General features: G+C 45.5%; 2 protein-coding genes and 1 non-coding gene across 3 annotated transcripts; 1 reads left to right on the forward strand and 2 right to left on the reverse strand.

Annotated features, from left to right (window-relative positions):
- Window positions 1–4073: 4073 nt before the first annotated feature.
- Window positions 4074–5879, reverse strand: LOC120674911 (zinc finger MYM-type protein 1-like). The gene has a single exon (XM_039956010.1). The coding sequence runs from the start codon at window positions 5877–5879 to the stop codon at window positions 4074–4076; it is 1806 nt and encodes a 601-aa protein (XP_039811944.1).
- LOC120675277 lies at window positions 5752–6930 on the reverse strand. The gene is made up of 2 exons (XM_039956403.1): window positions 6677–6930; window positions 5752–6593 (listed from the first exon to the last, which is right to left on the reverse strand). The coding sequence occupies exons 1-2, from the start codon at window positions 6887–6889 to the stop codon at window positions 6231–6233; spliced, it is 576 nt and encodes a 191-aa protein (XP_039812337.1). The 5' UTR covers window positions 6890–6930; the 3' UTR covers window positions 5752–6230.
- Window positions 6931–9656: 2726 nt separating this feature from the next.
- LOC120677083 lies at window positions 9657–9795 on the forward strand. The gene has a single exon (XR_005676148.1). It is a non-coding gene; the product is annotated as a small nucleolar RNA Z247 (small nucleolar RNA).
- Window positions 9796–13372: the final 3577 nt, after the last annotated feature.

Here is a 13372-nt window from a genome sequence, read left to right on the forward strand (position 1 = left end):
ATAAAAAACTAATTGCATAGTTTTGATGTACGTTACGAGACGAATCTTTTGAGCCTAGTTAGCCTATGATAGGACAATATTTATCACATACAAACGAAACGTGCTACAATGCTTTTCGCAAACACTTTTCGTATCCTTTTTGCAACTAAACACAGCCCAGGCCAATGCCCCGCCAATCGAAAGCAAAGGTATAAATAAGAGCATGTTTTATGGCTGCGCCGGCCAGCGGGCGGAAAAGGAGTCAGCGCGGCATGCGTTTAATGCTGCTGTTGAGCGGCGCAACAGCGGCAGCCAATCGACAGCGAGCGGCGCAGCAGCGCAGCGAATGGGAGCAACCCCGCGCGCGCATCCGCCCGCTTGCGTCGGCGTCCGGCGAAACGTTCGCTTGCTTCTCTCTCCTGCCTTCTCTCTCACATGTAGGATTCCGCCGGCTCCCCGTCATCTATAATACTTGCTCTAAAGGCGGGCCCCTCCTCCTCCTCCGGCCCATAAATGAGGGCACAGTGGCGTTGCATGCATTCGGCCCTGCGCAGCCGCTGAATATTCCCTGCCGCCGAGCATTAACGGCCGGAGTTTGAATGGCCGAGGACAAGCACCCTACTGCTTCCTCCCAGTACCACCCATTCTGCAGGGAGCGAGGCATCCATCCATCGCAAAGACCACACAGGCGCAGGCAGCACAGGGCCGAGCTACAGCGCTGCACCAGAGCACCACCTGCGCGCTGCAGCGAGCGTGCGTGACCAATCGGAGTTGGATCGGAGCTCCAAGAGCGAGAGGAGAGCGGCAGCAACACATGTGGAATAGTAGTGGCAGATGTATTCAAGGCGCCCTGACCATCTAGAATAGAACGCGGCAGCGAGGGCTGCGGCGGATGCATGTGTGCAAGGGCAAGGCCGGCCGGCCGCCGAAGAAACCGTCGTCGTCGGCTCACCTTATCTTGTTCCGGTGTGGTACCGGCGGTCCAGATTGTGTCCCTTCTGCTGTGACCTGTGAGGGTTTAGAAGGGGGAATATATGTCTCTAATGCCAATTATTGAGGTGCAATCAGGACCATTTAACACACATCCTTTGTACATCTGCATCTATCTGGGATGCAATGTATGTTTGGAGTGAGCTAATGAGGCTGTACACAAGTGGGAATGGAGAGAATTTGGCATGTACCACTCTCTTTTTTTAAAAAAAACATTATTTTTGAAAATTAAACCGACGACAGGGGAGCTGTTGGGTATAAACTAATGATGAGAGAAAATGTTGCTGATGTGAACAGTACAGTAACTGTAGCTATTACACAAATACTCCCTCCGGTTGCAAAATTACACAGCTCGTTTCAGAGTTGGTCTCATCAAAGATTAACTGGGAAGATAGGTGAAATGTCCATGCTACTATCATTAATTTAATCAATTTAGTATCATGTGAAAGAGCAAAGAATGTTGTGTGACCTCACCTTTACCCTTTACAATGAATAATCAAGCAGGGAAAAGATTGAATAATTGAGTTAAAGTTACTTTATTGGAATCATCATGGACTGACATATATTCGGAGAATGCTATGGAATGACAAAACAACGTGTAGTATGGTGCTTTAGAGAGGGAGCACAAACAAAATATTTAAGCTCCCTAAAGACATAATTTATAAGAGGAAGCAAACATGGATGCACTTTTGAGTAGTAGTAGATAAGAGGAAGTAGCCGAACTTTTTAGTAGAATACAGCAAGGATAGAGACATTACATGCGTGAATTACAAAAGTGTAACTGATGCATTCCAGGCTTAATTAAGACTTTTAGACTACCTCCAACTCCTTACATACTAATTAACAAAGCTGCTCAAGCAGGCTGTTGGGACTGATGTCTAACATCACTAGCTCCACGCCAAGAATGCGTCACTTACAGCATCTTAAATACCAAAGAAGAAGACCGGGAAAATTGGAACAAAAACAAGCAAGAGAGGAATTAAGGGGAAATAAAGCAACCTTCCAGGATCGGAGGGCTGATAATAATAAAGCTAAGAATAATCTAGGATACCTAGCAAAGAGAGAGACATGTATATATCTCGGACCATGACGCCTCAATTCCCCACGCGCTCACACCCTCACGCCGGCCTCCATGCTCCGCGCGCGCGCACAGCTCGCGGAGCGAAGCAGCGGGGTGACGGTGCGAGGAGCTCACCGCCGAGCTGCTCGCCGGTCGGCCGGCCTCGCCTATCTCATCTGTGAGTCTTGTTTCGCGCCGTCCGGCTGCTCGCTTGGGTCTCCAAACGCTGGCCAGGTCGCAGCTGCAGCAGACCGGGTGGCGACGGCGGCGCCCAGCCCCTCCATTGGCACAGGGAGGAGAGCAAGAAGATGAGGCATTTTCTTGAGCGGCTAGTAGTTTAGTGCGAGGGTGAGGAGTAGGAACAAGACAATAGAGAAAAGGGGTACGTGGTGTTTTTATACTGCAAGAAGAGTGCGAAAAGAGGGAGAATGGAGGAGAGAGAGAGAGAGAGAGAGTGAGAGAGAGAGAGAGAGAGAAATGCTAGCTATACAGCTACAAAGGCGGGCCTGCTTGACTGACAAAGTCGCGTCTACACCTTTCGTAGCAATTGCAAAATTGATTGTATTGTGGCGTTGCACAGTGCCACTACATGACTACGTACTAGTTGCACTATACATGTGCATTACTGCATTGGTCTTGTCTTGCATTATATTGGCCGTGCACACACAGAATCCAAGGTACATTTTCCCTCTACGCTGAATATGGAGTTGTATGTAGCTGTAGAGTATGCACGTACATGTTTTTCCAAAGAAGAAAAAATTCTGATCTGCACTGTTTTTTCCCCATCGCAGCCTGCCCGGCTGTTGGCGCTTCTTCAGTCGTCTAGCTATGAGAATCGAGGGACAGAATGGAGCAAGATTAGGGTTTTTGGAATGTTGCAGCGTGTGCGTGCAGGCAGGGAGGGACTTGCCGGTTGATTGGCTTAGCATTTACGGAGAGGGTGATGGGGACTGGGGAGGCATGTTTGTGGGGAAATGCAAAACGCACCGACACGAGCTCCGAGACAACGCCTTGGGGTCAGCGAAAAATACTGCTCCTCTCTCATCCTCTGTGCAAATGTCCATCCATACTCTGCCTCTCTATCCAGCCTGCAAGTGTGTCCACACACTAGTCTACTATGCTGCCTGTGTTGTGTTTATTCACTCACGATCCCGTTTTAGTACAGTTGTTTCTATTTTACTACATGTATAGATCGAGGTACGTACCAATCTGGGTGCTAGTATAGCATGTGAAAAAAATTGACCGCGCCTGCATCTGCACGAGGAAAAGGACATGAGAGGGACCTGAATTGGCTTCGAGTGACGGAATTGCTTGTTTGGCTCTGTCTCGGCACCTTTGATTTCCTATGCAAACTATGAGCCAAAATTTACTGGTGCTTTTCCCTGCCATGAGCTAGGAGATGATCTGATGTAATTGCATTGCTTGCTAATTTTGCCATTGTACCTATCTCTGAAATGGCTTATGTATTAATCAATAACATCGTTTAGTATTGCTGAAGTCCCAACATTATTTTATGAAAATTGCATTGTAGTGGATCGTTCAACCCATGCAGAACCAGCCTAGCTGGATAGTAGAAACGCGTCTGCCGATGCCTCGACACAGCAGACTGCCTAGGTGGATGGAGTTAACAATAAGTAATTTATCGTAAGCACTGTCTGGCCAGGCAGCCAGGGCGCTCTTAACCGCAGCAGCTTTATCAGGCGGAGCCAGCCTACGAAGCCACCGGTGTCAGCTCTATTACACATACTAACGGTAATTATTCATCACTAATTTTGCATAAAGTTAACATCGATAAACAAGCCTAGCTCCATCCCTGCATCACGGCTTCTTTTATTTTCTCACATTGGGTCTTTTTTATGAGCAGGGTTAGTTTGAGCTACTGGTAGCCAGTGGCGGAGGCAGGAATTCAAGATTGGATGTACATGCGTATTACCGAAACCAAACAATCATCGCACATAAAAGATAGAGCTTCATGAAAATAAGATTAAAGTTACATGATACAATACAAATAGTTCCTTAATCTATTATCCATACAATAAAAAAGTTACAAATTAACTCGACGAGGTGGCTTTTGGAAACGGGAGATGATGTCTTCATCAGCAACACATAGGAAAAATTCCTTCTCAATAAATGGAACCAAGCAATCATTTAAGTATTGATCCCCCATACTATTTCTTAGCTTGTTCTTCACAAAATTCAAAGCTGAAAATGCCCTTTCAACACTTGCTGTTGCAACTGGTAGCAACAACACTAATTTCAAAAGCTTGTACACATATGCGTGTATGGCATGTTTATCTGTTTCAACAAGTAAGACTGAAAGCTCAGCAATATTCTTCACCTTTCTAAATCTTTCATCACCACGCACATCAATAATGAATTTACCAAGTTGATAGGATAGACGCCTCAACTCGGTGACTGAGAAATCTTTGGGATAAAATTTAGCAAGTTTCATCAAGTTCTCCTTGTCAAATGCAGCAAATGAATCCTTGGGATTGAATGATGACATATAGATAAGCAAATCAGTGTTTACCTCATCAAACCTATCATTGAGCTCCTTAAGTTGCCTATCAATGATGCCTAAAAACATGTCAACTTTGAAACGATGATAATTTGTGAGTTTGACATACTTCCTCTTTGACCTTCCAGCTGCCTTGTATATGTCATCCATATTGGGAACATCTATCTTGCACTTCACACAAAAAGAAGTAACATCAGCAAGAAAGCTCTCCCATCCATTATCCTCCAGCAATAACTCAAGCTGAGTCTTTGTCAAATATATGAGAGAAATGGCATTGACAATGTCTTGATCCTTCTTTTGCAAAGCACAATTAAGGTCATCTGTGTAGCCAAATATGGTGTCCAACAAATGTGCAAGGAACACAAATTCAAATGACTCAAGTGAACACAAGGCCATTTCAGCTTTCCCTGATTCTTTGTATTCAGGATCATCTCCAATTTCTTGCAGCACCTTTCGGATAGGCTCATACATGAGAATAATATGTTGTGTCGTTTTGTAGTGAGACCCCCAACGAGTATCTCCAGGCCTACCTAAACCCATTTCTTGATTCAAACCACGGCCACTTTCAATTTCACCCAACTCTAATGCTTCAATAACATGCTCCGCTTGAGCAACTCGAAGCATTTGCAACCTCTTGCAAGAATTCCCGATGGCTGCCAACAACAACCCAAGTTGCTCAAAGAAACATTTGCAATCTTGATTTTCTTTGGCAACAGCCACAAGGGTTAACTGAAGCTGATGTGCAAAGCAATGCACATAATAAGCTGAAGGCGACTCATCCATAATTAATTTCTTTAGGCCGTTAAGTGCACCTTTCATGTTGCTAGCACCATCATATCCCTGCCCACAAATTCTAGACAAGCTCAATGAATGATCCATAAGTAGTTTCTCAATAGCATTTTTCAGTGTCAACGAGGTAGTGTTCTCCACATGGATAATACCAAGAAATCTCTCAACTACCCTTCCTTTCTTATCAACATAACGTATGCAAAGAGCTAATTGTTCCTTTTGGTACACATCACTAGATTCATCCGCAAGTATTGCAAAGTAGTCATCACCAAGATCTTCTATAATAAGTTTAGTGGTCTCTTTGGCACAACAGTTTATGAGCTCTTTTTGTATCATAGGGGAGGTCAGCTTGTAGTTCTTTGGAGCATTCTTTAGAACAACCTTGTTAACATCCTCAAAACTTTCTGCTAGCCAATTTAGAAGTTCAAGAAAATTTCCTTTGTTAAGAGACTCATCACTTTCATCATGTCCACGACATGCTAATCCCTGTCTCAAAATAAACTTCAAGCACCTAAGTGAATATCTCAAGCGAGCTTTGTACATGGCCTTTTCTTCTGTGGTTAGTTTCTCTAAAGCATCTCCAATTGATGTTCCACTTCTAGAGAATAAATCATGTTTCTCTTGAGCGAGACAGTGAGACTTGCAAGAACCATGTGTGTCAAATTTACTTGTTTGATTCCAAAGACTAAAGCCCCCATCCACAAAACTATTTCCACCTTTACAATTTTTATTCTTGAACAGGTAGCAAACAAAGCAAAATGCAGCATCTAGTTTCACACTGTACTCAAGCCAATCATAGGTATCAAACCAACTCGGTACAAAGCGACGCCAACCCCCAATAAATTTCCTTGGAAAATCATGTCCTCGAGGTTGACATGGCCCCAATGCAATGTATCATCTTCTCACGGCAGCTTGATCATTAACATTATAATCTGATATGGCAATCCTCTCCCCAGGATCATGTGGAAGCCAATCAATATCATAAAATGCCTCATGATCGTCATCATCAATTCCCTCATGTTGGTCTTCATGGATTACTGCTGCATCTCCCACAACTTGAGGCTCTGTGCTTGCCACTTCTCGTTCCACTTCAATTTCATTATGTGTTTGCAAGTGAACAGAAGGGGTATCACTTTGAATTCTACTTTCCACAGTTTGCAGTAATGGAGTGGAGGCACTGGCTGTAGATGATTTGGGTTTAGCTGCTGCTCTAGTCCACAAAGATTTCAAATCAATAACTTTCAATCTTTTTGGTGCCTACAATTAAACAAATATGCCACATCAAACTACCGAACCAACTGAATAGCTGAATACATCAAGTCACAGATGCAATCACGAACCTTTGATGCTGCAGCCTCTGAACTTCTTGTGGCCGTAGTTGATGCATACGACATCAGTTCAACTTGCTCGACACCAGCCATTGGCTCTGCATCCTCCACATTTGTGCTTGCCGTGGCCGGCGATGCTTCCGGCGCATCCGCAGATTCCGCGCCCACCGTGGCTGCCGTGCACTCGGCTGCCACAGTCGCCGGCTGTGCAGCAACAGCAGGCATGGCCCTGCAGCTGCCGCCGACGCCGATTCGCCCTCCGTTCCGTGGCTCCTCCAGGTGCCGGCTGCCGCCGAACTCCAAGGGCAAGGGCCAACCCTAGCTAGCAGCAGCAGAAAATAGAAGAGGAGAGGAGAGGTCGATTGAGGAATGACGAGAGGTCTCGTGGAGTGCCCTGAAGGGGATTGGCGTGAGGTCTCCACAGCAAGGCTGGAGTTTAGATAGCAGGCCGGCCCACGGGCCTAGTTCTCTAATTTGGGCTCAAATAAACATGATCTAATTCAATTAGTTATATATATATATATATATATATATATATATATATATATATATATATATGTATATACTAATATACATACTTGCTAAAAAAATTTTGTCCAAATTATTGGGTGTACATCTGTACACCCATGCACCTCAATTGGCTCCGCCCCTGCTGGTAGCTAGAAACCAAAACTAGCTTCAGTTCCTTCATCCATGCATGTGCTTGGCCACTCACTGGCTAGCTTGGCCATGTAACGAAGCTTCACTAGCTTTCGCTCTCTTTTATTTAATTTTCTCTCCGCTTGGCAGCTAGGCTGCAAAGTGAGGTTAAATATGTTTAGCACTTCATGCATGTTTTAGCAGCTGGCCATATAGGAACGGTGATCGACTTATTTTACTGCTACGGCCTTGCCTATCTGGTTAGGTCTTGCTTTCCTAAAGGTGCACAGTTTGGTGTCTCGTATTTGTAGAATAGGATTTCACCCCCATGAGGGCCATGATAGAAGAGAAAGGACGCCGTTGTTTTATCTGCCGGTGCCATCCATATCATGCTGCTACCATTGGAGAGCACACCTGTTGCCATGTAGGGGTAGGGGCTGCGTAGTATCTATATGTACTGCGCGTCATCTTGCAGTGTTTTTTTTTTGAAGGGTTCATCTTGCAGTGTCGATCACATTCATGCAAAATAAGCTCCACCAGGGTAGACTGATGAGAGGGATGGAGAATAACATAGATGTGTTCATTATATTACTGCATCACATCATGTTTTGTCTCAATAATGTATGCATGGCCTGTTTTTCTAACACATTAATTATATTGCAGAGCTCCATGCTACTGCCTACTGGAGTACTGGTACTAGTGCATGGAGTATGCTCGGTATGGCTTGTTTACTTTTTTTTTTAGACAGAGAATTAAGCAACGAACAGGGAAAAGGTCAGAAGAATTCCATGGCCGCCGCTGGCAAGGCAGGAATGGACGGCCGATGGGAATATGCTCAGGGACAAACGCTGCAGCCCTGCAGGAGCAGCAAAGCGAAGGCAGCATGAGCTAGTGGGAGGCCTCGTCACTTCATTCGCAGCAATCAAGCAAGAACCAACAAGATTGCATGCATGCTTGCTTGCATTCATGCCCACACCGATGCTCCAACCGTCCATCGGCACGCAGGGATTCTCTCTGCCTGTCGAGAACAATACGCTCGCCGCATGCGTCCCTCTCACGGTCGTCGGACACGGGACCCATGAAGGGAACCCAGCTGGAGGGACACGTACGTTCATGTGATCTGAAGCAGCAGCCGTGGACAACATTTTTCACTCCAAATCTTGCGAGAGTAAATTAGTTTCTTGGTCTAAAAAAATCACCCTTAGTTTCTTGGTCTCTTTTCAATTGAACTTGCTTTCTTGGCCTCAAAATGAACTTCGTTTGGATTCTTGGCCCTTCTGTTAGTTTGACAAGGTAACATTGTTAAAGCAACGCAAATGACTCTTTTACCTCTGGCGCTTGCTTTCTTGGCCTCAAAATAAATTTCGTTTGGATTCTTGGCCCTTTTGTTAGTTTGACAAGGTAACAGTATTAAAGCAACACAAATGACTCTTTTACCTCTGACGCTATTCACAGTCCACCCACTCAACTCTCTCCCTCTCTCACTTACGAGCAGATCGATCAGATCCCACATGTCAGCATCTTCCTCTTCCTCTCGCTGCGTCTAGGGAAGGGAGGACGGGATCCTCCGGAGGCCGACGGCGGGGCTTTATCGGGGCGGACTGTTAGGATTAGTTGAGATCTTGTAATGTAAATCTGTAATGGTCACAACCGAAACTGTTGAGCTAGAGATAGACTAGAGTTTGAGTTGTATAATTAGAGATAGAGCCAAATACGTTTCGGTTGTTAACTTGACTTGTAAGCCACGCTAAGGGTTGTTCTTAGCTTATATAAATACATCACGCGGCCTCCTCCGGGAGGTGATAACGCTTCCTAAATTTTCTACATGGTATCAGAGCCAACCTCTACAAACACATCTACAATGCCGAGTTCCTCATCTATGGAGTCTGGCTCGTCCCTTCCTGTTTCCTTTGGCCATCCGGTCTCTGAGAAGCTCACGAAGTCCAACTATGCACTTTGGAAAGTGCAGGTGCTCCCGGCCATCCGAGGGGCACAACTCACGGGGTACATCGACGGCACCAAACCTGCGCCACCAACTGAGATTGATGGCAAGGTGGATGGCAAGGATGCAAAAGTGATGAACCCTGACTACATAAAGTGGCTAGCTTTGGATCAACAAGTATTCAGCTACCTTGTGGCCTCGTTGTCACGTGATGTTCTTTCACAGGTTGCAAATTGCACCACAGCAGCTCAAATATGGGCTGCACTTGAGGAGATGTACTCCTCTCGTATCAGGGCACGGGCTGTCAACACCCGAATATCTCTGGCCACATTGAAGAAGGGGGCCATGTCGATCTCGGAGTATTTCAGCAAGATGCGTGAGCTTGGAGATGAGATGGCAAGCGCTGGTAAACCTCTAGATGATGAAGATCTGGTCTCCTACATACTGACCGGACTCGATATGGATTTTAATCCTATTGTGTCTGCGGTCCTTGCTCGCGTCGAACCGATTTCCGTCGGTGAGCTCTACACCCAGTTGCTAGCCTTCGAGCAGCGGCTGGACCTCTTCCAGACTAGCTCAGGATCATCAGCAAATGCCGCTACTCGTGGTGGTCGTGGAGGAAACCGTGGCGGCCGTGGACGCGGCTCTAATCGGGGCCGTGGCAATGGTGGACGTTCTCGCGGCGGCTACAACGGTGGAAACAGCAACAACAGTAGAAGCAAGTCCAAGATCAAATGTCAAGTGTGCTTGAAGGAGGGCCACTCCGCAGTCAACTGTTGGTACCGTTTTGGTGAGGATTTTGTACCACCTGAGGAAAAGACAGCTGCAGCAGCATCAAACAACTATGGCATCGATACAAACTGGTACACCGACTCTGGCTCTACTGATCACATCACGGGGGAGCTAGACAAGATCACCATCCGTGACAGGTACAGTGGTGATCAACAGATCCATGCAGCAAACGGGACAGGTATGGATATTTCACATATTGGTCATGCATTATGTCATACCCCTAGTCGTGATTTACTTCTTAAAAATGTTCTTCATGTTCCACAAACATCGAAGAATTTAATTTCTGTTCATCGCCTTACTGCTGATAACAATGCCTATCTAGAGTTTCATCCGGATGTATTCTTTGTCAAGGATCAGGTGTCGAAGAAAGTTCTTCTGCAAGGCAGAAGTAGAGGAGGTCTATATCCTCTACCGGCTACATCCTTCAAACCCAAGAATAAAAATGCCTTTAGCGCATCAAGCTCATCCAAGCCTTCCATGGAGAGGTGGCATGACCGCCTAGGGCATCCGTCCAGTCGTGTCGTTCAAGAAGTCGTCGTCAAAAATAAATTACCCATCTTAGATAAGTTGAGTCTTGATTCTGTGTGTGACTCGTGTCAAAGGGCCAAGAGCCACCAACTACCATATCCTAGTTCATCTAGTGAATCCAGTGCACCATTAGCTCTTATTTTTTCTGATGTTTGGGGACCCGCTTGTGACTCCTTTGGGAGAAATAAATACTATGTGAGTTTTATCGATGACTACAGTAAATTCACTTGGATTTACCTCCTCAAACACAAATCAGAAGTATTCCAGCGTTTCCGAGAGTTTCAGAGTTTTGTGGAACGCAAGTTTGATAGGAAAATCATTGCTATGCAATCGGATTGGGGAGGAGAATATGAAAGGCTTAATTCCTTCTTCCGGCAGATAGGCATCTCTCACCTTGTGTCTTGCCCTCACGCACACCAGCAGAATGGTGCTGCTGAAAGAAAACATAGGCACATAGTTGAGGTAGGCCTTTCCCTTCTTGCTCGGTCAAGCATGCCCCTTAAATATTGGGATGAAGCCTTTCTTGCAGCTACCTACCTTATAAATCGCACTCCAAGCAAAGTTCTTCAGTTTCAAACTCCCCTTGAACGTCTTTGCCAAATGAAACCTGATTACATGTCACTTAGGATTTTTGGATGTGCTTGCTGGCCGAACCTACGGCCATATAACTCCCACAAGCTCCAATTTAGATCAAAACAATGTGCTTTCTTGGGTTATAGCAATCTTCACAAGGGTTTCAAATGCCTAGACATTGACTCCGGGCGAATTTACATCTCTAGAGATGTTGTGTTTGATGAAAATATATTCCCTTTTGCCAAATTTAATCCAAATGCTGGTGCTAGGCTCCGAGCAGAAGTATCCCTTCTACCTTCCTTGTTTATCTCTGACACGCTAGGGGGTGATCGAGTGCAAAACCATGTGCATAATGTTCCTACTAATGTGCCACCAAGTTTGCATTCGCAGAATGTCTCTACTTCAGCAGATATCCGCGACACTTCATCAGAGGGGACAGGCACGGATTTTGGAGCTGATATGCTGCCAACCGAACCTTCTGTTCTCCTACAGCTGCCAGGAGAATCTGCGCCAACTGCAGCGGCGCCTCAGTCATCGTCGCACCCGCCGCCTGCCTCTCCTTTGCCGACGCAGTCTGAGCGAGGGGGAAACGGATCGTCTACATTGCCTTCCGACGATGATACACCGGGCGGATCAGCTATGGCAGGCGAACCTGAGGAACTTGCTGATCCACTACCCCCTTCACAACAAGCTATCTTGGCACCTCCTGCACGACCAGCAACCAGATTGCAGAGTGGAATTCGCAAGCCCAAATGCTACACTGATGGTACGGTCAGGTATGGGTTGTTAACAGCTGCAGGGGAGCCAAGTTCAGTACGTGAGGCTGTCGAACACCCAACGTGGAAGGAGGCTATGGATGCTGAGTTTATGGCGTTGCAAAGAAACAATACTTGGAGATTAGTTCCTTCGCAGCCAGGGAGGAATGTAATTGATTGCAAGTGGGTGTACAAAATAAAAAAGAAAAGCTGATGGTTCTATTGATCGTTACAAGGCACGGTTAGTGGCTAAAGGATTCAAGCAAAGATATGGTATTGATTATGAGGACACATTCAGTCCGGTGGTGAAGGCAGCTACAATCAGACTTGTTCTTTCAATCGCCATATCAAGAGGATGGAATCTCAGATAGCTAGATGTGCAGAACGCGTTTCTTCATGGTGTTCTAGAGGAAGAAGTATTTATGAGACAACCACCTGGGTATCTAGACAAGACCTATCCCGATCATGTTTGCAAGCTAGAAAAAGCACTATATGGATTAAAACAAGCTCCCAGAGCTTGGTATTATCGACTCAGTATGAAGTTGCAAGAGTTGGAGTTCAAATCATCTAAAGCCGACACGCCACTCTTCTTCTACAGGAAAGGCAACACAACTATATTCATGTTAATATATGTTGATGATATCATTGTGGCTAGTTCGTCAAGTGCAGCTACAAAAGATCTAGTAGAGACTTTAAGATCAGAATTTGCTCTTAAGGATCTTGGAAATCTGCACTACTTCCTTGGTATTGAGGTGAAGAAAATATCATATGGAATTATATTGTCACAAGAGAAATATGCAGGCGATTTACTCAAGAGGACAGGGATGCAGCACTGTAAACCTGTTAATACACCCATGTCCACATCAGAAAAAATGTCTGCTCATGAAGGCACGCCATTGGGACCAGAAGATGCAACAAGATATCGAAGCATTGTAGGAGGACTACAATATCTGACACTCACAAGACCTGATCTTTCCTTTGCAGTAAATAAAATATGTCAGTATCTACATGCTCCCACTGATTTGCATTGGACGGCAGCCAAAAGAGTGTTAAGATATTTAAAGCATACACTGAATATTGGGATGAAGATAACAAAGTGCATGTCGACCTTGGTCAGTGGGTTCTCTGATGCAGATTGGGCCGGTAGCCTAGAGGATCGGCGCTCTACTGGAGGCTTTGCCATATACTTGGGAAGCAATCTTATCTCGTGGAGTGCTCGGAAGCAAGCAACTGTGTCTAGGTCTAGCACTGAAAGTGAGTATAAAGCCATGGCCAATGCAACTGCAGAAATTATTTGGATTCAGTCATTGCTTCAGGAGCTATGCATACGAAGTCCCAAGGCTGCTGTTTTGTGGTGTGACAATATTGGGGCGGCATATTTATCAGCCAACCCGGTGTTCCATGCAAGGACAAAACACATCGAAGTTGATTTTCACTTCGTAAGAGAAAGAGTGTCTGATAAACTTCTTGATGTACGAA

This window comes from Panicum virgatum, chromosome 5N (genome assembly GCF_016808335.1).
Source record: "Panicum virgatum strain AP13 chromosome 5N, P.virgatum_v5, whole genome shotgun sequence".
Classification (NCBI taxonomy): domain Eukaryota; kingdom Viridiplantae; phylum Streptophyta; class Magnoliopsida; order Poales; family Poaceae; genus Panicum; species Panicum virgatum.

Excerpts from the sequence above, each read along its gene's own strand:
- LOC120675277 (XM_039956403.1), bottom strand. The coding sequence starts at position 6,889 with ATGCCTGCTGTTGCTGCACAGCCGGCGACTGTGGCAGCCGAGTGCACG. Across the intron at positions 6,594-6,676 it reads CAGAGGCTGCAGCATCAAAG|GCACCAAAAAGATTGAAAGT; the intron begins GTTCGTGATTGC and ends GTTTAATTGTAG.
- LOC120674911 (XM_039956010.1), bottom strand. The coding sequence starts at position 5,879 with ATGTACAAAGCTCGCTTGAGATATTCACTTAGGTGCTTGAAGTTTATT.